This window comes from Mandrillus leucophaeus, unplaced genomic scaffold (assembly GCF_000951045.1).
Source record: "Mandrillus leucophaeus isolate KB7577 unplaced genomic scaffold, Mleu.le_1.0 Scaffold632, whole genome shotgun sequence".
NCBI classification, from domain to species: Eukaryota; Metazoa; Chordata; class Mammalia; order Primates; family Cercopithecidae; genus Mandrillus; species Mandrillus leucophaeus.
Window position 1 is genome coordinate 998,435 of NW_012106831.1, and position 22,513 is coordinate 1,020,947.

The 22,513-nt window shown below is 41.9% G+C and overlaps 1 protein-coding gene across 1 annotated transcript in view; it reads right to left on the reverse strand.

Annotated features, from left to right (window-relative positions):
- The window catches only part of RECK (reversion-inducing-cysteine-rich protein with kazal motifs), a 102,509-nt gene extending 86,641 nt beyond the window's left edge, over nt 1-15,868 (reverse strand). Inside the window, exons 1-2 of the mRNA XM_012000617.1 lie at nt 15,771-15,868; nt 15,263-15,673 (exon numbers count right to left, since the gene is read on the reverse strand). Coding sequence (XP_011856007.1) covers nt 15,263-15,673; nt 15,771-15,868 — 509 coding nt within the window. The remainder of the gene's footprint in view (nt 1-15,262; nt 15,674-15,770) is intronic.
- Between the last annotated feature and the right edge of the window lie 6,645 nt (nt 15,869-22,513).

The following is a 22,513-nucleotide window of genomic DNA, read 5'->3' on the forward strand; positions in this document are numbered from 1 at the left end:
TTGGCTGCGACGCGCTCAAGCCCCGCCCCCGTCTCACAATGTTTCCAAAACCTCCTGGGGGCGGGAACGTGCCCCTTACCCGGGCTCTTTGTTATGGCCCAGCTGTGTGTCGGCTTTTACCCGGAGTCTACCAGCCCACGTTCTCCCAGAGTGAAGTCAGAGGATGTCAGAGCTGGGAGAGTCCTTAGAAAGCCTCTGCCAGCTCCTGAGGTTTGGGGCCACTGAGGCTGAGAGAGGAGACTGACCTTACTCAAGATCACACTGCAAGTTCACTTGAGAACGAGGATAGTCCAAGGCCGAACCGAAGGGGCTTCTCTCCTTCACATACCCTCAGTAATACTCGCAATATTCTTTCTGCCGAGACGCTGCCTCGCACCCAAAGAAGGCGTGTCACCCGGGATCCTTCTGCCTCCTGCAGACTCGGCCCCCTGACAAGGGTTCACCACTAAAGCTCTTTGGCACATATAGCCTCAATGTGTCTTTGATGTACTTTAAAAATTATGTATTTATTTATTTAGACAAGAGTCGCTCTGTCGCCCAGGCTGGGGTGCAGTGGCGCGATCTCAGCTCACTGCAACCTCCACCTCCCAGGCTCAAGCGATCCTCCCACCTCAGCCTCCTGAATAGCTGGCACCACAGGCGCAGGCCACCAAGCCTGGCTAATTTTTATATTTTTTTGCAGAAAAGGGGTTTCACCATATTTCTCAAGCTGATCTCGAACTCCTCGCCTCAAGCAACCCCCCGCCTCCTCCTCCCAAAGTACTGGGATTGCAGGCGTGAGCTACTGCGCCTGGCCTTCATGTTACTTTTAAGCACCTATTCCTGCTAGGAAAAGAGGATAGGAGAACGCTTGTTTATCTAGATGTGGAGAGCCTTGAATATCCGGCTGAGAAGTATAGACTTTGTCTAAGAGATAAATTGGAAGTGGGTCCCACCCCACCCATCAGCTCAGCAGCTACTGTGAAGAATGTATAAGACGACCCACTGGCTAGCAAAGCTAATTCATTGTCTCTCTCTTTTTTTCTCTGTGTGTTCCTGAATTAAACCCTTTTTCCTCCTTTTTTGAAAAAGCATAACCACAGTTTTAAATTCTCATGAACACACCTAGGGCTAAATTACTTAAAACACTTTTAAAAATTCCTTAATAGTATTAAATATCCAGTCATTATTTATATTTTTCTTATTGTCTCATGATTTCTTTTTACAATTTTTCAAGTTCTAAACAAAATCCATATATTAAAGTTGGGTTTTATGTCTTTGGGCTCTTACATTTATTCTCTCTTTTGAGTTTACAAAAGGAAAACATGAATATGTTAAAATATCTCTAAAACATCTGCTCTGATGACTCTCTTGCTTCCGCGTATAGGGTAAACTGAGGCACAATAAAATTTTAAAGTTTTTTTCAGCACACGGTGATTCATGAATTGAGAAGTTGCAAACCAGAAGTGGTTCTGGGGCTCAGCTCTGTTGAAGAAGCAGATTTTTACAGAGTGAATGGGAAAGTAATAAAAAGAAAATATTTGATTGGTTACAGTTATAAAGTTGCCTTATTTGGTCTATCCCATTAAAAAGCCTCTAGTTATACAAGTTTGTGGACTACTTCTGATTGATTGAGCTTGTTCTGTTTTTCTTTAATATATGCATTTACAAGATATAGCTCAGATTAACTCAAGTAAGTTTAAGGTCACTTATGAGGACTAAATTGACTATCTGCTCAGGAATTCTGCAGACTTGGTCTTCATTTTAATTTATTTTAACAAGTCCCCTCTGAGAGTAATAGTACCACTATTGACACAGTCACTGGGCCAAAGAGTCATGATGCTATCATTATTAACAGTTGCGGCTGGGCACAGTTGCTCATGCCTGTAATTCTAGCACTTTGGGAGGCCGAGGTGAGAGGATAACTTGAGCCCAGGAGTTTGAGACCAGCCCAGGCAACATTGTCAGACCCCCATCTCAATTAAAAGAAAAAATATATATAAGTAAATAGTTACATTGAGATGTAGAATCGCATGTAGGCTCTAGCAGTTGGGGTAAGTTCTTCAAGTTGTCTAATCCTGATGGCAATCATTTGATGTGTGGCTGCTGGAAAGCATTAAAACTCTTGAGAGGGGCTGGGTACGGTGGCTCACGCCTGTAATCCCAGCACTTTGGAAGGCCAAGGCGGGTGGATCATGAGGTCAGGAGTTCAAGACTAGCCTGGCCAATGTGGTGAAACCCCATCTCTACTAAAAATACAAAAATTAGCCAGGTGTAGTGGCTCGCACCTATAATCCCAGCTACTCAGGAGGCTGAGGCAGGAGAATCACTTGAACCTGAGAGGCGGAGGTTGCAGTGAGCCGAGATCGTGCCATTGCACTGCAGCCTGGGTGACAGAGCGAGACTCCATCACAAAAAAAAAAACAAAAAAAAGTAGACTTTATTTTTTAGAGCAGTTTTAAGTTGACAGCAAAACTGAGTGGAAAGTACAGAGGGTAGACAGTCCCTGCCCCCACATATGTATAACCTCCTCCCACTGTCAGCATCCTGCACCAGAATGGTACATTTATTACAACTGATGAGCCCACATTGACACATCATCAACCGAAGTCCATAGTTTACATTAGGATTCACCCTTGGTGTTGTACATTCTGTGGGTTTCGACAAAGGTATAAAAACATGTATCTACTCTTATTCTTTTTTACTTTTTAAGATGTAGCTATCGGAAAACTTAAAATTACATATGTGAGCCCAAAGTGAACCACAAATGTAATTTTGTTTTTCCTGAGACAGGGTGTCCTTCTGTTGCCCAGGAGGGAGAGCAGTGGCACAACCACGGGGCACTGCAGCCTCAAACTCCTGGGCTTCAGTGATCTTCCCACCTCAGCTGCCTGAATAGCTGGAACTACACGTGCATGCCATCATGCTCAGCTAATTATTTTATTTTATTTTTTGTAGAGATGTGGTCTTGCTATGTTTGCCAGTCCTGTCAAACTCCTGGACTCAAGCAATCCTCCAACCTGGGCCGCTCAAGCTGTTGGGACTACAGGCATGAGCCACCATGCCCAGCCCAAATATGCAATTTTAGGCACTGTAAGAGTAATTATCTGTCATTCTAAAAAAAGGTTAATGCTTAGAGATGAGTAAGACATTTTAAAAATGTTACTTACCAATGATTCTGTTTTGAGCCAAAAAACCATGGTTCTCAAGGTCTTGCACCTTTCCTCCTCTTTTTATATCTCTGACTTCATTTCCTACTTTTCTGTCTTGTCCAGCCATCACCTCCAGCCAATCTTGCTCAGGGCCTTTCCCTAACTGCTCCATGTAACGCCTGCCTCAGGACCCCTGTGCTTGGAGTTCTTCCTGCTTGGAATTAATTTCTCCCAGATAGTTTTATACTCTCCCTTTTCTTTTTTAGGTCTTAACTCAAGTGGCCTTCCTTAATTGCCTTTCTTAAAAATCACAACTCAACCCCACCTCTGAACTTCTTCTCCCCTTTCACACTTTACATTTTTAAAAGCCATGATTACCTTCTAATATATTAATAGGTTCTAATATACAATATTATAAAATATACTACTTACTTTCCCAAAGTGTTGCTCGTTTATTATTTGTTTCCCTACTTCATGAGGGCAGAGATTTTTGTCTGAGACTATAGACTATGCTTATTTCTTTTATACACACACACACACACACACACACACACACACACACACTTTTTTTATGAGATAGGGTCTTGCTGTGTCACCCAGGCTGGAGTGCAATGGCATGATCATGGTTCACCGAAGCCTCAACCTCCCAGGTTTAAGTGATCCTCTTGCCTCAGCCTCTTGAGTAGCTGGGACAGCAGGCGTGTGCCACCATGCCCGGCTAATTTTTTTAATTTTTTGTAGAGACAAGGTCTCACTATGTTACCCAGGCTGGTCTCGAACTCCTGGGCTCAAGAGATCTTCCAGCCTCAGCTTCCCAAAGTGCTGGGATTGTAGCTGTGAGCCACCGTTCCTGGCCAACTATCCTCATTTCTTAATTGCTTCCCTCAGCAGAGCCTGAATCTGTTTCAGAAAGAGAAACTTCTTAAATTAAGAATATGGCAGATTTTTAAGTAATTTTAATTAAATAGGAGTATTGTTTTTTAGAACTTGTGCATAGTAAATTTCTAAAGCCAATCTTTAATGGAAATACTTTTTCTGACTTTGCTTAGCCTGAACATATTTGATCATAATGAATTGACCTAGCTTAATAAGGAAGAGGTCCATTTTGAGTTAGTTAACTAAGATTTTAAGGCATCTGATTCCATATATGTACAATAGGACAATTTCATGAAATATTAATGTATTTTCTGTTCCCAGTAATTCCTTCATTAGAACTAAAACATGAGGGCAAGGCATTCATATCTTCAGAGATGATCGTTAGGGTAGAAAAATAGTCAAAGAGGACAATTCCTAGCTCTTGGTTTTAAAAAACATACACTTAAAATTTCAAGCAGACAATGGCTTTAAAGAGTAAAAGCCTTTGAAATATCAGAACCTGGTCTATTTTATAGCTGAGAGCTTAAAATATTTGTATGAAGAACAGACACGGAAGAATACTGTGATTAGTCAGACACAGTCCCTCCTACCCCCTCAGTCCCCAGCAATTTGATTCCCTCTGATGTGGGAGAAGGAGAGCCACTGGAGGAGAAGAAGGGGTCTCTGGTCTCCTTCTTCTGATGCAGTGGGGTGGGACATAGAACCCCCAGAAAGTCTTGAGACTATGAGATAAGAGGGGATCTGATTCTCCTTACCATGTGGAGCTCAGGAAATGACAGACCTCATAAAATTCCTCTGCACTTAATACGATGTGGGTATAGAGTAGAAATCGCTGCAAATGTGTCCTGTTTCATGCTCCACACAGAAGAGCAGCCAAATGTTTTCTGTGCCCCTCAAGAAATGTAAGGTAGGAGACAGCTGAGAGCCTGAAGCGACCTCAAGATTGGGATGAGGAGGCTGCATCTGTTATTTGAATCGTCTGTATAAATGGATACCAGATGAGAATGCAGATGTCAACAGGGATTGATGATAATGACTGAGGACCAGATGTCCTGTCTTCTTCTCCAGTCCCAGTTGCTGGCTTTGGCTGTATATAGACCTCTCAAAGCTGGGGAGGGGTTTGTGAGAGGCCTTGACTAAACTGAGATCCCACTGAACTTACTGAGATTTAGTTTTAGTCATTCGGCAGGAAGGGGATGTGCAGAGTCAACTAACTGTCCATTGAAGATTTGATCACCCCTTCTAGAAGCGGTTGCTTGAAAGCAACTACCAACCAGAGACATTTTCCATTGTCCAATTGCTAGTGTGTCATGTTCACTGTTAATTTAATAACTGGGAGTAAGGCCTTGGAGAACGAAGGGTCCCTGTGCCTTGGAGCAGAATTGGCATATCTAACATCCTCATTGATCCCTACAGTAAGATCTAAGAGGAGGAAGAAAAGCCCTAGGCATCCAACACCCACATGTTATGAAATTCACCATTGAGACCCCAGCTTATGATGCTGGTACAATATCCTGCCAGCTTCCAATAAGCCCTCTAAAGACATGAGCCTGTGAATATAAAATACGCGCCCCCCCCAACCCCCCGCCATTCTTTACTCTCTTTGGCTGTTTATTTTAGCAATTTTTGAACTTAAAACTATTATTTGTTATTTTTTTAACTATAGAATCATTTTTTCCCAACAAAATCTTAGAGTTCTGCTGTATAAACCAGAAAAAAGTTGTGTTATATTGCTATACTTATTTTATAAGTTCAAATTTATAGCAATTATTTAGTTCAAAGACAGTGAATGACAGTTCAAAGACAATGAATCAGAATTCAAAGACAATGAGTAAGATTTTGATAAATATAAAAACTTGAATTCTGGAATTATGGATGACTGTTGCAGTCACACAAGTTTCAGTTTCCAATTTATTTATGCATTTTCTTTTTGGTTGCCTGCTATAGAGAAAATCCTGATTCATAGAGATGAGTACCTTGCAAATGGTCAGTTTTTGAAATAACTTACCTTGCAATCCCACACAACTCTTTATTTAAATTAAGATGGTATCTTGAAAATGAAGCGCTGATAAATTTCTGTTTAAATATTGGTTCATGAAAACTTATGTCCACATAAAAACTTGCACACGGATGTTTATAGCAGCTTTAGTCCTAATTGCCAAAATTTAGAAGCCACCAAGATGTCCTTCAGCAGGTGAATGGAGGAAAAAAAGACAACAACTTTGGTGCATGCAGACTGTGGGATATTATTCAGTGCTAAAAAGCTATTAAGTCATGAAAAGACATGAAGGAACTTTAAATGCATATTACTATGTGAAAGAAGCCAGTCTGAAAAGCCTCCATACTTTATGATTCCAACTATATGACATTCTGGAAAAAGTAAAACAGTGAAGATGGTAAAATGATTAGTGGTTGCCAGGGGTTGGGGGAAGGGAAGGATGAAAGGCAGAACATAGAGGATTTTTAGGGCAGTGAAACTAATCTGCATGATACTGTAATGGTAGATATATGTCATTATACACTTGTCAAAACCCATAGAATGTATAACACCGAGAGTAAACCCTAATGCAAATGAGGGATTTGGGGTGATGATGTGTTGATATAGGTTAACCAATGGAAACAAATGTACTACTCTGTTGCAGAAGAAATGTACTACTCTGTTGATAGTGGGGGAGGTTGTGCATATGTGAGGACAGAGGATATGTGGGAACTCCCTGTACTTTCCACTCAGTGTGAACCCGAGTGTGCTAAAAAAGTTTATTAATTTAAAAAATGCTAGATGTTAAAAATCTGAAAAACTTGATTCACTAATAAGATATGATAGCTGCTCGAATTCCTTATCACACATTTAAAAGAATCAAAGATGTAGCAACCAAAACTCACTTTTAATCTTGATGCTATTTATAAGGTAGTAGAGACCAAAATTTGTGGTTAATCCTGATACTATTTATAATGTGTATTATTTTTGTGTGACGTGTTCACTTGCTATTGTGCAATTGGCCATGATGCCATAAAAAGAACATGCACCAAGCAGATGATTCATAGCCTTGCCCAACACTTAATTGAGAACAGCACATATTTGTACTTCTTTGCATAATTTTACGTGAGCTCTGTGCATAGGCTTGGATTAAAGAAAGATCATTTCACGTCTGAATCTGTTCTGGTAATAAACAGAAAAAAGAGAAAAGATAAGTGCAGAGCCACACTTTTTTCGAATCAAGGACTTTTAAAGAAGATTGCACAGAGATGGCAGGAAAATAATTATTCCAAGTTCTAATCAAAAGTGAGTCAATTCAACAGAACAAATGTTAATGTGGTAGTAGCCTCTAGTATGTCAAAAATTGAAAAATAGAACACATTTGTGTATGTCCATTGTCTTGCATATTAAATGTTATTTAGAATATCTGTATTTTTAAAGAAACTCAAATTAACTACTTGTGGGATGTGACAGACCTCCACTGGGGAAAAGTTAGATTTTTGTTTAATCAGGTTGTATTATTCCAGAGTTTTGTATAATGTATGTTTGAACATATCTATTTTAATTCTGATACCCTTTTTCTCTCCCAGAATAATGAATCACACTCTGTTCCACAGCTGGTTTAAATATGTCATTGTGTTCTTTTTTAGCTTTTTGTAATCATAACAGCATTTGTTGTTTAATCCAGCTGAAGTTTAGGGAAGTGTATAGTGTGATGTACGGATCAAAGGCAACCTTCATGCAATTGAATGTTGTTGCTGTTCCACTATTTATTAAAACATGATTCCTTCTTTAAGCTATTAATTTTGGTCTGATGTATATGTATTAAATTCTTACAGTTTGGATTCATTTTCTGGTATCATGAATATGAATGATTTTGCAAAACAAAAATCCAATGGTGTATAGTTCAATAATTGTTACCTCGTACATAACTTCAAATCTGGTAGGAAGAATCTGACAATGTGATCTTCAGAAGGTCCTTGTATTGTTCCATTATTCTTCACTAGCAATTTATGGTGTTCAGTAGAGTCTTTTGGATCATTTAAAACACCAAATAACTGTGCTTATAAGGCCAAATTTCCTATAAGCCCTACTTCAAACATAGTGGAATTTGAATCTTTGGGGACAGAGCCCAGCAATATGTATATTAAAGACATTCGTTTTTGTTTTTATGTTTTTGTTTTTTTTCTGAGTCAGAGTCTTGCTGTGTCACCCAGGCTGGAGTGCAGTGGTGTGATCTCTGCTCACTACAACTTCTGCCTCTCTTGTTCAAGCGATTTTTCTGCTTTAGCCTCCTGAGTAGCTGGGATTACAGGCATATGCCACCACACTCGGCTAAGTTTATATATATATATATATATACACACACACACACACACACATACATACACACACACACACACACACACACATATATATATATATATATTTTTTTTAGTAGAGATGGGTTTCACCATGTTGGGCAGGCTGGTCTTGAACTCCTTACCTTAAGTGATCTGCCCACCTCGGCCTCCCAAAGTGCTGGGATTACAGGTGTGAGCCACCAAGCCCAGCCATATTAAAGAAGCTTTTTGTTTGTTACAATTTGAGAGCTTCTACTTTAGGAATAAAGGTCACTTTTATTGTAATTCTTTCCCCAAATCCCTGGCCAATCCCCCTGCTTTCCTTTATACTCTTATACTAGTCTTGATTGGGTGCAGTGGCTCACACCTGCAATCCCAATACTTTGGAAGGTCCAGGCGGGAGGATTGCTTGAGGCCAGGAGTTTGAGACCAGCCTGGGCAATATAGCAAGACCCCTAACTCTACCAAATATGTGTGTGTGTGTGTGTGTGTGTGTGTGTGTGTGTGTGTGTGTATGTGTATATATGCCTAACTTTACCAAATCTATCTATCTGTCTGTCTGTCTCTGTCTGTCTGTCTGTCTATCTATCTATCTATACCAGGCATAGTGGTGTGTGTGCCTGTGGTCTTAGCTGAGGGAGGCTGAGGCCAGAGGATAGCTTGAGCCTCAGGAGTTCAAGGTTGCAGTGAGCTGCGATGGTACCACTGTGCTCCATCCAGGCTGGGCAACACAACAAGATTCTGTCTCTAAAAAAAAAATAAATAAAAACAAAAAGAAAACAGTCTTATGGTTTTATTCTTGACTCGATCTGTCATGTCTGGAATTATGATTATTCTCAATTATTTGATATTTGTAATTATTATGAATACAATAGTATTCCTTGTTTTGTTTTGGTTTTTTTATTTTTGGTTCTTGGTTTGTGTTGTTGCGTATTGAACTCAGGAACATATATGTAGGTATGTGGGAATACAATAGATTTTGGGGAACTTATTTCTATTTTCTAACTTTTCTGAACTCATATTACTGCTAATAGTTTTCTGGTTAATTTTTAGAAATACTGTAATGGGTTTTCTGCAAAAACTGACCTATATTTCTTTCTCCACTATATTTATGTCTCTTATTTTGCACTTGACCACATTTTTATATCTATTTGCACTTGGCTACATTTTAGAACTATTTGAAATGAGAATTAGGGTGGGGACAGTGTATAAGCTAAAGAAAATTACTAGTTCGGTCAGCTAAAAAATTACACATAACAATTCAGATAAGAATGAGAACTGAAGAAAGAAGTTGCTTCTTTTTTAAAAAATTGACTGTACTGAGGTATAATTTGCACACAATAAAATGTACCCATTCTAGGCCAGGTGCAGTGGCTCATGCCTGTAATCCCAGCACTTTGGGAGGCCGAGGCAGGAGGATCACGACATCAGGCGATCAAGACCATTCTGGCTAACATGGTGAAACCCCGTCTCTACTAAAAAATACAAAAATTAGCTGGGTGTGCTGGTGGGCGCCTGTAGTCCCAGCTACTCGGGAGGCTGAGGCAGGAGAATGGTGTGAACCCAGGAGGTGGAGCTTGCAGTGAGCAGAGATCATGCCATCGCACTCCAGCCTGGGTGACAGTGAGACGTTGTCTCAAATAATAATAATAATAAAAGTACCCATTCTAAGACTCAGTTCTATGGGTCTTAAGAAATGTATGCACTTGTGTGACTACCATCACAAAATCAAGATATAAAATATTCCCACCACTCCTCAAAGCTTCTTCATACCCTTGCAATCAACCCCACCACCTCCCGAGGCTCCAGGCAACAACTGGTATGATTTTTGTCACCATATATTAGCTATGACGTTTTTAGAATTCCAGTCATACACCATGGACTCTTCTGTGTCTGGCCTCTTTCACTTAGTGCAATGTTTTTGAGATAATCCCATGTCTTAGCAATTTTTGGGTATTTTGTTCCTTTTTATTGCTGGGTAGTATTCTATTGTATGGATGTACCTCAATTTGTTTATCTTTTGACTTATTGATGGATATTTGAGTTATTTTCAATGTGGGGCTATTATGAATAAAGATTCTATGAGGATTTGTATACACATCTTTGTGTGGATGTATTTTTATTTCTTTTGTGTAAACACTCATGTCTCAAGGTGTACTCAAGGCATCTTAATTTATGTAGATGACCGAGTGGAGATACATGGAGGCCAATGCCTTTGAAAGAAGATTTTTATTACTTACATTTCCCAAGAGGAGAGGTCACACCATACCATGCTGGGGCCATGTGGGGAAGCACCAAGGTTTTTTCAGGAGGCAGAAGCAAGATGAGGGGAAAGCCTAGGCCAGAGACTCTATTAGAGTTTCCATGGGAAAGACAGGGCAGGTGTGGGTAGACAGCATAGGACTGAAAAATCTGTGGGCTCTGGGCTATGAGGGTGGTCTCTGGTTGTCCAATACATGGCCCTGGGTGGTTTAGGGCAGGGAAATATTGGTTGGTATGTGAGTTAGATAAGGAGGTGATTCAGAGTATAGGCTCTGGATCTCAGAGGAAATGTAAACAACTTTGGTTGTTAGTTTGGCCCTGAAATTAACGGATGTCAAATAGACAAATACAGAATCTAAGAAAACACAGAACAACTCAAGACTTGAACTACTGTCTCAAGGAAGTGTATATTTAACTTCATAAGAAACCAGTAGCTGTTTTCCAAAGGATTGTACCTTATTACATTCTCATCAGCAATGTATGAGAGTTCTAGCAGCTACATATCCTCCATAACACTTGGTGTTGTCAGTCTTTAAAATTTTAGACATTAAATGAGTGTATGGTGAAATCTCATTGTGGTTTTAATTTGATTTTCCATAGTGACAAATGATGTTGAACAATTTTCATGTGTTTCTTGGACATTTATAAATCTTTTGTGAAACTCTTTTGTGAAGCATCTGTTCAAATCTTTCCCTCATTTTGGGGGACTGTCATATTATTGCATTGTAAAAGTTCTTTACATATTATGGATACAAGTCCTTTACCAGATATATGCATTGCAGCTATTGTCTGTCAATCTGTTGCTTACCTATTCATTTTCTTAATGGTAGTGTCTGAAGAGCAAAAGTTTTAAACTTTGGTGAAGTCCACTTTGGCACTTATTTCCTTTAGGGTTCATGCTTTTTTGCATCTTAAGAAACTTTTGCCTATTCTGAGGTCACAAAGATTTTCTCCTATGTTTTCTTCTAGACTTTCTATAGTTCTAGCTTAAGCATTTAGGTCTATGATTGATTTCAAGTGAAGTTTTGTGAATGGTGTGAAGTAAAGGTCAAGGTTCATTTTTTCCCCATATGACTCTCCAGTTGCTCCAGAAACATCAACGCCCAACTGGCTTGGGCCTGCCTTGACTCTGCTGATACAATGGACCCCTGAAGATGTGCCTAATATTCCCATTTGTTCTAAATCTTTCCATTTAATGACCTTGACCCATTAAATGGAAAGATTTAGTGATGGGGTCACTCCATCACTCACCATGGTGATCCTGCTGACAACATGATCAGATAATATATCCAACCACCCCTGTATCCTTCTAACAGGGACAGGAATTCTGGACCCCTTTCATGTGCCATCGGGGCTGAGAGTGTCTTGGAGTTGGTGGTCTGTTGCAGGCCCGGTCCTTCTGGGCTTGTAGCATCCATAACATGTTGGTCATTCTGGAGAAGTAGAGAACCATAAATATTCATGGATTTGCCCTTAACAAATATGGACTTTCTATCAGAGGTTTTTTTTTTTAATTATTTTTTATTTTTATTTATTTATTTATTTTTGAGACGGAGTCTCGCTCTGTTGTCCAGGCTGGAGTGCAGTGGCACGATCTTGGCTTACTGCAAGCTCTGCCTCCTGGGCTCACGCCATTCTCCTGCTTCAGCCTCCCAAGTAGCTGGGACTACAAGTGCCCGCCACCACGCCTGGTTAATTTTTTGTGGTTTTTAGTAGAGATGGGGTTTCACCGTGTTAGCCAGGATGGTCTCAATCTCCTGAGGTCATGATCCTCCCACCTCGGCCTCCCAAAGTGTTGGGATTACAGGCATGAGCCACCATGCCCGGCCTCTGTCAGAGGTTTCATTGTCTCAACATCACCCACAACCTCTAGCTTGGGCACCAGCCCAGGATGGAGAAGGTGTTAAATTCCTCCCTATCCACTCAATAGAATCTTACTCTAGTTCTATCTTTTCTGATTATCCTCTTCAATCTGACCAGCCTTTTAGCTAAGAAAGCACTCCATTTCCCCCTAAGGACATTGGAAACCTTGATTATTATATCCTGAATTCTCTCCCCTATACCTTTTAGTAAAGATAAAGGTAAACCCGAACTGCTGATAACCCCAAATTTTGCTCTTCATCTATAAAAGAGAAATTCTGGATTTTTAAAAACTCTCTTTTCTCTCAGAAAGCCTAATTTTTTTGAGACGAGGTCTCTATTTCCCCAGCTGGAGTGCATTGGTGCAATCAAGGTGCACTCTGTGCAGCCTTGAACTTCTGGCTCAAGTGGTCCCCCTGCCCCAGCCTTCCAAGTAGCTGGGACTACAGGCGTGCGCCATCATACCCAGCTAGTTTTAAAATTTTTTGTAGAGATGGGGTCTCGTCATGTTGCCCAGGCTGGCCTGAAACTCTTGGCCTCAAGCGATCCTGCTGCCTTGGCCTGCCAAAGTGCTGGGATTACAGGTGTGAGCCACCATGCCTGGCCAGAAAGCCTAATTTTTAAGATTATTGTCTAACTTGACACTCTATGAGAAAAACAAATGTTTCATTCTAGGGAGTCTTTGTTCATCCCCATGAATTAATGAAACTATTGACTGAATAGGGGGAGCAACTGGACAACTTGATTTTGGGAATATAAAACCACACTGCTCAAGGGTGTCTCTTCTGGCAGCATGAATAATTAGATTCTCTGAGTATTCTCATCTTGCTGAGTGTGGAACATAACTGAACATGCTGAATAAAATCTAAAAACATTTTTTTAAAAGGCATTGACGAGCTTTCCAGAAACTAAGGGATACTCAAAGGCCAAAAACTAAGTGAAATCTGCCCCCCCAGAGACTTAAAAGCATTGACATTTTAGGCTTTTGCTATGAGGGAATTTGCCAGGCTGGTGAACACCTCACAGGCTTGCTGATGCCCAAGGGCTTGGCCCACAGGAGGAGACTTGCGCGAAGAAGTCTTCCTAGCCTGCGTCTTCCTTCAACCCCTCTGCCCTGGTCCGAAATCTTCTAGGGCCTTGCTCCTCAAAGCGTGGCCTGCAGAGTTCAGCAGCATAGACATTACCTGGAAATCTGTTAGAGATGTAGAATCTCAGACCCTACCTCAGACTCACCGAATCCTTATCCACATTTTCAGATGAGTCATGAAAACATTCAAGTTTGAGAAGCACCCATCTCAGGAGCTTGCAGAAATTTCAATTGTCAGCTTCAGCAGTGTCCACCAGGTGGCAGGTTTGCAATAGGCACAGGTAGCTTCTAAGTGGCACTAGAAGTTAGGAACAATTGCTCATGAACTGTGGAGGAATGAATGGAGGAGTGACCCCAGAGGAGACCCCTAATCAAAGAGTGGCGGGTGAGGGGGGTGTGAGCCACAAGTTCCTCCTGTCTGGGCAGTCCCCAGTTGTATTGTCTAGTGAGAGGCATAGGCTATACCCTCTCATTTTACAGACAAAGAAATCAAGGCCCAGAGAGGGAAGGAGACTTAGCCAAGTGCTCAGCAGCGGGAAGTAGTATCAGGGTTGGACTTGGAAGGTAGGTGTCAGGCTGCCTGGCCTGGGCTGAGAGCACTCTACGGTCTAAGCTGACCTGAGCAGCTGCCTCTCCACTCCCTCCCCTCAGATGCTCTTTGAACAGCTCTCTAGTTTTCTCTGGAAGTGCTAGAAGCTGCTGTTATAATAATTCAATTTGGATGGCCAGTGGTATTTCCACATGATATAGTTTGGATATTTGTCCTTGCTCAAATCTCATGCTGCATTGTAATCCCCAGTGCTGGAGCTGGGGACTGGTGGGAGATGTTTGGATCATGGGCAGATTCCTCATGGCTTGGTGCTATCTTCGTGATAGTGAGTTCTCCCAAGATTCAGTTGTTGTAAAGTGTGGCACCTCCTGCCTGCTCTGTCTCTCCCTTTGTCTTTCTCTCTCTCTCACTCACTCCTGCTTTGACCATGTGAAGTGCCTGCTCCCACTTCACCTTCTGCCATGAGTAAAAACTCCCTGAGGCCTCCCCAGAAGCTGAGCAGATGCTGGAGCCATGCTTGTATAGTCGCAGAACCATGAGCCAGTTAAACCTCTTTTCTTTATAAATTACCCAGTCTCAGGTATTTCTTTATAGTAGTACAAGAATGGCCTAATACACCACAATACTCAAGGTCCTGTGGCTAGAATCACTGCCTAGGAAGGTCAACTTTGAAAGGACCTCAAAGCCATGAAGCCTAAAACTAGCTTCCAGCAAGGGAGAGACACAGCTGAGGCCACAGAGGGGCTCCAACAGCCAGCCCACTGCCCCCACACTGCCATGTCTTGCCATTAGTTCATTTGGGTTTTTTGTTTGCTTCTTCATTGCTTTGTTTCTTTGGTTCCAATTAGGCCTACTCTCATGTCATAAAGGATTTGTAGTAACCCAAAAATGTATTCAAGGCCAAAAAATTAAAAATAGATAGGTGAGGAAATGGGGCAATGGGAAACTAAAAGTACAGATGTAGAGGCACTTTCCCTCCAGGTCCTTTGATAGAAGCTTCCATTACCTGTGACACAACAGGGAAACTCAGTTTACTTGTTCGTCCTAGTCCCATGGTTCACGGCCTGGACCTTGGGAAAGTCCCTTCTTTCCTCGGAGTTATCATTTCTCCACGAGCACAGTGAGGCGCTTAGAGATCATATGTTCTGGCCACCTGGGATCTTGACAGTCACTCACTCGATTAGGGGTTTCTGAAATACCAGGTTCCTCACAGCAGCCTTCAGGCCCTTGTTCCTCAGGCTGTAGATGATGGTGTTCAGCATGGGGGTGGCCACTCCATAGGAGAGGGAGATGAGTTTGTCTGCAAAATCCTGCTTGTCTGCCCCCAGTGGGTCCTTCAATTTGGGTTTCCCATACGTGAAGAGGGCGGTCCTGTAGAAGACAACCACAACTGTGAGGTGGGCAGAGCAGGTGGAGAAGGCCTTTTGCCTGATCACGTTGATAGAGATGTCAGCACAGGCCAACTTCAGGACAGCCAAGACCTCACAGGTCAAGTGGTTGATGATATTGTCCCCATAGAAGGGCAGGCAACTGACCACGTTTAGTCTCTTCCCTTCCCTCAGGGCAGATGGGCCAAGAACTCCTCTGCTGTGGTGATATCAGCCAGGAGTCAGTCCCAGGTACCCTGTAACTTTAGTGCCAAGACCTTAAACTTTTACTGACCTTTAAGTAAATTTCACTTCACCAGCGAGCCTCTATGACTGGATAGCAAGGGGCCTCCTGTACGTTCTGGCCAAGTTGAAGTTCATTTCTCTCTGAACCTCCCTCCTCCCCATTTCCCATCAGCTCTCACAAAAGACACTGACTTGCTTCTGAGGCTGGTCCTGAGGTTTCCCTTGCTTTTTTCAGGGAATTAAAAAATCTCTGTTTGGGACTTCTAGGTGCTCACATGTGATTTATCCTGGGTTATCATAAGCTTGTTGACAATCCAGGGGTTTTGCAGTTGGCTTTATTTTACCCTGTGCCTGAAAACCATACAAACTCTCTAGAAATCCATCTCCTCCGAGCTCTGCTTTGTGACCTGACCCCTTCCCAGGTTGTTACAGGAGCACTTCCTGCCAGGAGCTCTAAGACTCTCCTGTATTTGCACGAGCACACAGTGTCTGTGCCATGGCCATTTGACTCAAGTCAACAGATGGCTACTGAGCATACCTTCTGCGCCAGGCATGATTCTCAGCACTGGGGACTCAGAGATGAAAATCAAAGTTTCTACTTTAAAGAGCTCAATATTTAGGAGAAGACAGACATGCCAAGAAATCAGTGCAAGGGCTATAACAGCAACAACAGCAGCTGTAGAAGCAGTGGTAGGAGCTATTATCAATTGAATATGTTTTGTACTAGGAGGTCAGATGCGGTGATTCACCTTTGTAATCCCAGCACTTTGGGAGGCTGAGGCAGGCGGATTGCTTGAGCTCAGGAGTTCAAAACCGGCTTGAGTAACACAATGAGACCCCATCTCTACAATTTTTTTTTTTTTTTTAAGAAATTAGCTGGGTTTGGGGGCATGCACCTGTAGTCCCAGCTATAATCAAGCAGCTTAGCAGTTAAGCCTCAAAAGGCATTTTAAAACTCTTTTTACTTTCCCCTTTCTTCCTCCTCCCACCCCCAGTCTCAAGATACAACTTTGAGACAGACTGCATATGTATTACCTTTCATCTTGAAATACAGCCTTGGAACGGGCTGTGAACCTCCACTCCCTTTCTTTTCCCACTCTGTGCTCCCATGCCTTATGCACATTTATTTACCTAGATGCTTGTTAAGCACACACCACACTCACTTATCTGGTCATATGCTTCCTTTGATTCTGCAGGGTCAGATCCTGATAGGGACCAGACACCTCCAGAATTCTCTCTCCAACAAAAGGTTACCTCAGGGTTGGAACCCACTCTCAGCTGAAGAGTGACCACAAGATTGACTGTGATTAATTTATAACCTGGTAGGATCCACGATGGCACCAGCCCCTTCACCAAATGGAACAATAATTCAAGATGAGCCATCGGAGTGTCAAGGAACCTGGTACCTCCTAGCCCCCCTTGCCTCTTCCACATTACAAAATGTTTTCTTTAAAAACCCCTGCATTCCCTCCACAAATTGAAGAGTGGAATTTGCTGTCTACTTTTCCCCTTGCTGGCATAGATAATAAAGGAATATTACTCTTCCTTATCATAACTCATTATTATTTTGACTTCTTTCTACAAGCAGTGAGCAACCAGATCCTTTTGCTAGTGCCACAGCTACTCAGGAGGCTGAGGTGGGAGGATTGCTTGAGCCCAGGAGGTTGAGGATGCAGTGAACCAAGATCATACTGTTGCACTCCAGAATGGGTGAGAGAGCAAGACCTTGTCTCAAAAAAATAAAAGAAAAGAAAGATTATATACTAGGCACCTTATCTACTGTCATTCTCATAACATCCTCAGAAGGAAGGAGCTATCATTCCTGTTCTCAGATGAAGAGAGAAAGCACAATAAAATCCAAAACATGTGGCTAAAGAATGGGGGCAGATGTTCTCAATCCACTGGTAGGCTTTTAAGTTGGATCTGAGTCCCAGCCATATAACTGCCCTGTTTTCCTCTCTGCTTTTAAATGTAAAGGTCAGACTAAAAGACTGAATGAATATCCATCTACCTCTGACATCTTCCATACACAGGTCAGGATCTGTAGGGACTCTGTCTAAGCCCCATGTCTCCAAGGTCAGATTCCTCTCTGACCCAGGGCTGGATGTCTTGATTTCCCTTGAGGAACTCCTCTTCTGTCTTAGGGAGAAAGTCATTTGGTTTATTCCACAAATGGAATCATGGTTCAAACCTTCATTCTCTTGTAAGAATAAATATAAGGAATGCTTCTATTTTGGGATCACTTAAGCCTAATTAATTTGATTTGGAAGTATTCATGTTTGGAGTGTTTGCCAGTGTTTTTCTTTCAGTGGTCATGCAAAATAGTCATAGAAACAGCCATAGGATGGATGCTGTCTGCTTAATTGGGGTTCCCTAAAACACATCACCATACAGGCCAGTCTTCAGTTCTGGCTTTTGTTTTGCTCATTGACAATGGTAGGTCCAAGCTTGGAAGGGGCCTTAGGGACTAATCAGGCCAACTCCTATGCAAAGCATACAGGCCCTACTACTTCTTGATCATGGTCCTCCAGGCTCAGCTGGAATACAAATGCCCCTCGACTTATAATGGCGCAATGTCGTGATAAACCATCATAAATGGAAAATATTGCAAGTTGAAAATGCATTGAATACCCTTAACTTGCTGAGTGTCATGGCTAAGCCTCGCCTATCCTAAATGTGCTCAAAACACTTACAGCAGTCTACAGTTGGGCAAAATCATCTAGGACAAAGTCAATTTTATAAGACAGTGTTGAATATCTCATGTAATTTATTGACTACTATACTGAAGGTGAAAAGAAATGGTTGTATGAGTACTCGAAGTACAGTTTCTGCTGAATGCATATCACCTTTGCACCATTGTAAAGTTGAAAAATTGTCAGCCAGCTTTCTTCCAGCACCCTGTGCTGAGAAGAGCTCTATGTACATAGGATACATTTGTTTACAATTTAGGTGTACTTGGGTAATCCTAACCATTAATTTTTCCAGAAGTAAATACCTTGGGGATGAGGAGAGCCATGAAACCTCCATTTTTCTTTCTGGGGTCTGGCTTTGTCACCCAGGCTGGAATGCAGTGGCACAATCAGCTCACCAAAGCTTTGAACTTCTGGGCTCAAATGATCCCTTTGCCTCAGTCCTGAGTATTTTGGACTACGTATGCACCACTACACCTGGCTAACTTTAAAAAATGTTTTTGTAGAGATGGAGTGGGGGGTCTTACTCTGTGGCCCACGCTGGTCTCAAACTCTTGGCCTGAAGAGATATTTCTGCCTCACCCTCCCAAAGTGCTAGGATTACAGGCATGAGCCACCATGCCCAGCCAAGAACTCCATCTTTCTTTTTTCTTTTTTGAGATGGAGTCTCACACTGTCACGTGGGCTGGAGTGCAATGATGTGATCTTGGCTGACTGCAACCTCCGCCTCCTGGGTTCAAGCGATTCTCCTGCCTCATCCTTCTGAGTAGCTGGGATTACGGGTACCTGCCACCATATCCAACTAATTTTTTGTATTTTTAGTAGAGACAGCATTTCACTATGTTGGCCAGGTGGGTCTCGAACTCCCAACCTCAGTTGATCCGCCCACCTTGGCCTCCCAAAGTGCTGGGATTACAAGCATGAACCACGGCGCCCGGACTTCAGAACTCCATTTTTCTACTGACACCTCCTCTGGTTCCTGTCCTCACCCATGCCAATTGCTTCCAATTATATTCAGTTGCTCAAATGGTCAGTTGCTCCATTTATATTGTCATTAGCTGCCTTTATTCCCTTCTGTCTTCAGACATGCCCAGGCATTTCAGACCTATAATGATGCATAAAAGGTGCCCACTCACTTTTGTACAAACAACATTGGTGTTATTTCCTTCTGAATATGCCTGGAACTAGAATTTATGTTATCTGGTGTCAGAGTCACAGAAATGCCTCATGTCTTGTGAAATAAGGCTTCTCTATCTTTTGTGCCTAAATTAATATTGAACCTATGCTATTTCTAAGGAGATGAGAGTGGGTGTATGCCAGGAATCACAATTTTTTCAAATTGCTCCTTGAAAGGGACTTCTTTAAAAGTTATCAGGCCATCACGGCCCCCACAGAGGAATACGCTGCTGCTCTGCTGGCCACTGCTTTAGAGAGAGTGTCTGGCAACCAAGAGATCCTTCAGGTTGGGATGGCTCCTGGAAACATCAAACTGCCTTGGCAGAGTGTAGAGGAAGGAGCCAAAAGGCTCAAAGAATTTGGTATGCTAAATGGACTTTTAAATTAGACCTACCGGATGGCTATGTTCCCTAGGAAGGCTAGGGGACACTCTCTTCACTAAGTTAATAAGAAAATGCACTAGTGAGGTACATTATCGAGAAGTTCAGCAGTGTTTATCCTCTGTCAGCTGAGGCTGACTGTAGGAGGTGCTGTTTTGGAAGTAGCGTCTCCTATTTAATGGAGATGATAATTTTCTAGAATAGTAGAGGCCTGATGGCAGCACTTAACTATTAGGGGCAAGAAGATTAATTACTGTAATAGACAGCAAGGTCAGAATAGCAACCAGAGGACCAGACCCACAGGAATGTATGGTGATGGGTATGAAACTGTGATGTTCCTAGGAGCAAGACAGGTAGGCAATTTAAAACGTTGTAAATGTATGTAATTAAAAAAAAATCAAGCATGGATGAGCAGAAGCCTGACAACAGCTTCCCTGTTGAAAAATTATGATTATTCACTCAATTACAGACCTAAATTAATTCTCAGATCCAAAATACCTCAATTGAAGGAGAGGCTGGTCTCTGAGGAGGAATCCTGCAATGCCCTTGCATGTATATAGTAGTGATTTTCTCTATATTTCCCTTCAGGGACTTGTGACTATTTCCCTGAGTAGCTATACACTGGGGAAAATGGAATACCCCAATATTTTGAGGGCTGTTTGTTATGAATCTTAACTGACACTAATACCAAGGAACCCAAAGGAGCATCACAGATCCCTTTTACTGTAGGAGTATATGGAAATCAGATGATAAATGGGGTCTAGACCCAAGTTTGTTTCCTGATAGGACAAATGGATTTTTATGGAACTAACCACTGGTAGTCATTCTCCAGGTTTCCAAATGTGTAACTGGCACAGACATACATAATAGCTGTTCTCACATTTGCAGTAGGGGTGAGTCCTGCCTAGAGTGGGATCTGCAACATCCACTTCTCCCCTGCCTCTGGAAGGAATCTCTCCTCCTTCCTGTTTTCATGTCTGCTCTTTCTTCTTCCCCTTCTGGACACCTAAATGTGTCTCTTTAATGGGCTTAGGCTTTTTAAAAAGTGAAGGGAACTGGTGAATTCCAGCTGTATTAATTATCTAGGCCACCCTCTCTATGTCCTCATTACACTCCCACCAGTAAAAACGCATTTAGGGCAAAGACCTGAGTCTGATTTCACATGGGGATGAGGAAGAAAAAAAGAGAAAAGAAAAGGAGAAAACAACCTAGTATGTACTGGCATGGCTACAGGACCAAAGTTTGGTAATAACTGACAGCTATGGTCTGAATGGTTCCCCTAAATTCATATGTTGAAACTTAATTATCAATGTAATAGTATTAAAAGGTACAACCCCACGAATGGGATTAGTAACCTTATAAAAAGGCTGGAGGGAACCAGCTAGCCCCGTTTTTGCTTTTTCATCCCTTCTGCCATGTGAGGACATAGTGTTCAAGGTATCATCTTGGAAGCAGAGACTGGACTGTCACCAGACATCAAACATGCTGGTGCCTTGATCTTGGATCTCCCAGCCTCTAGAACTGTGAGAAATAAATTTGTACTATTTATACATTACCTAGTCTCAGGTATATTGTTAAAACAGCAAAAATGGATGAAGACGCTGACATTTACAAATATAAAGTGGACTGAAAATAGTCACTATAATACATTAAGTTTCACTCCTATCTCAGTCTGTTTCTTGAGTGTAGGAGGAAGTCATGGACTTAGAGCTCTTTGGGCTGCAAAGAACACATAGCCAATCTCACTGGTGTGTGATGACTGTTATTGCTGGCCTGTTATTAGTTGTAGGATTGAGAATTATTTTTGCATTTGCTTCCTCACAGTCTTTTTGGTGTTTCAGAACAATGTGGGCATACTCATGGAATGTGTGCTATGTGTAACTGCTATGTGTCATGTTGGTTGCATGGACAAAAGTTTGGAAGCTGCTGGCACCCAGTCATACAGTACTTAGTTACTGCTGCAGTCAGGTGGCAAGTTTGCCTCTGAATTCCCCTGTGGTGACAATAAATAGATGAATGTTGTGAATGACAAGATTCTTAGTGTCCATGAGATCAAAACAAAGCAGCTGCTCAGGTCTCACTATTTCTAGTGCTAAGATGTGAAAAGAATTCCAGCCGTAGTACTAATACTCACCATTACATGTTGGGGCAGATGACATTTTCCAATTTATCCCTACATGAGAAAGAGCAAAGGTCTCTGGGGTGACACCAAATCAGAGTAAAGTAAGTAGCAGTTTCACATAGGACAAAACAACCTTGTATTAGTCCATTCGTGCAATGATATAAAGAAATACCTGAAACTGGGTAATTTACAAAGAAAAGAGTTCTAATTGGCTTGTGATTCCAGAGGCTGTACAGGAAGCATGGCTGGGGAGGCTTCAGGAAACTTACAATCACGGCAGAAGGTAAAGGGGAAACGATCATATCCTACATGGATGAAGTAGGAGGAAGAGGGTGAAGCAGGAGGTGCTACACAGTTTTAAACATCTAGATCTCATGGGAACTGACTCACTATCACGAGAACAGCAAGGGGGAAATCTGCCCCCATGATCCAATCACCTCTTACCA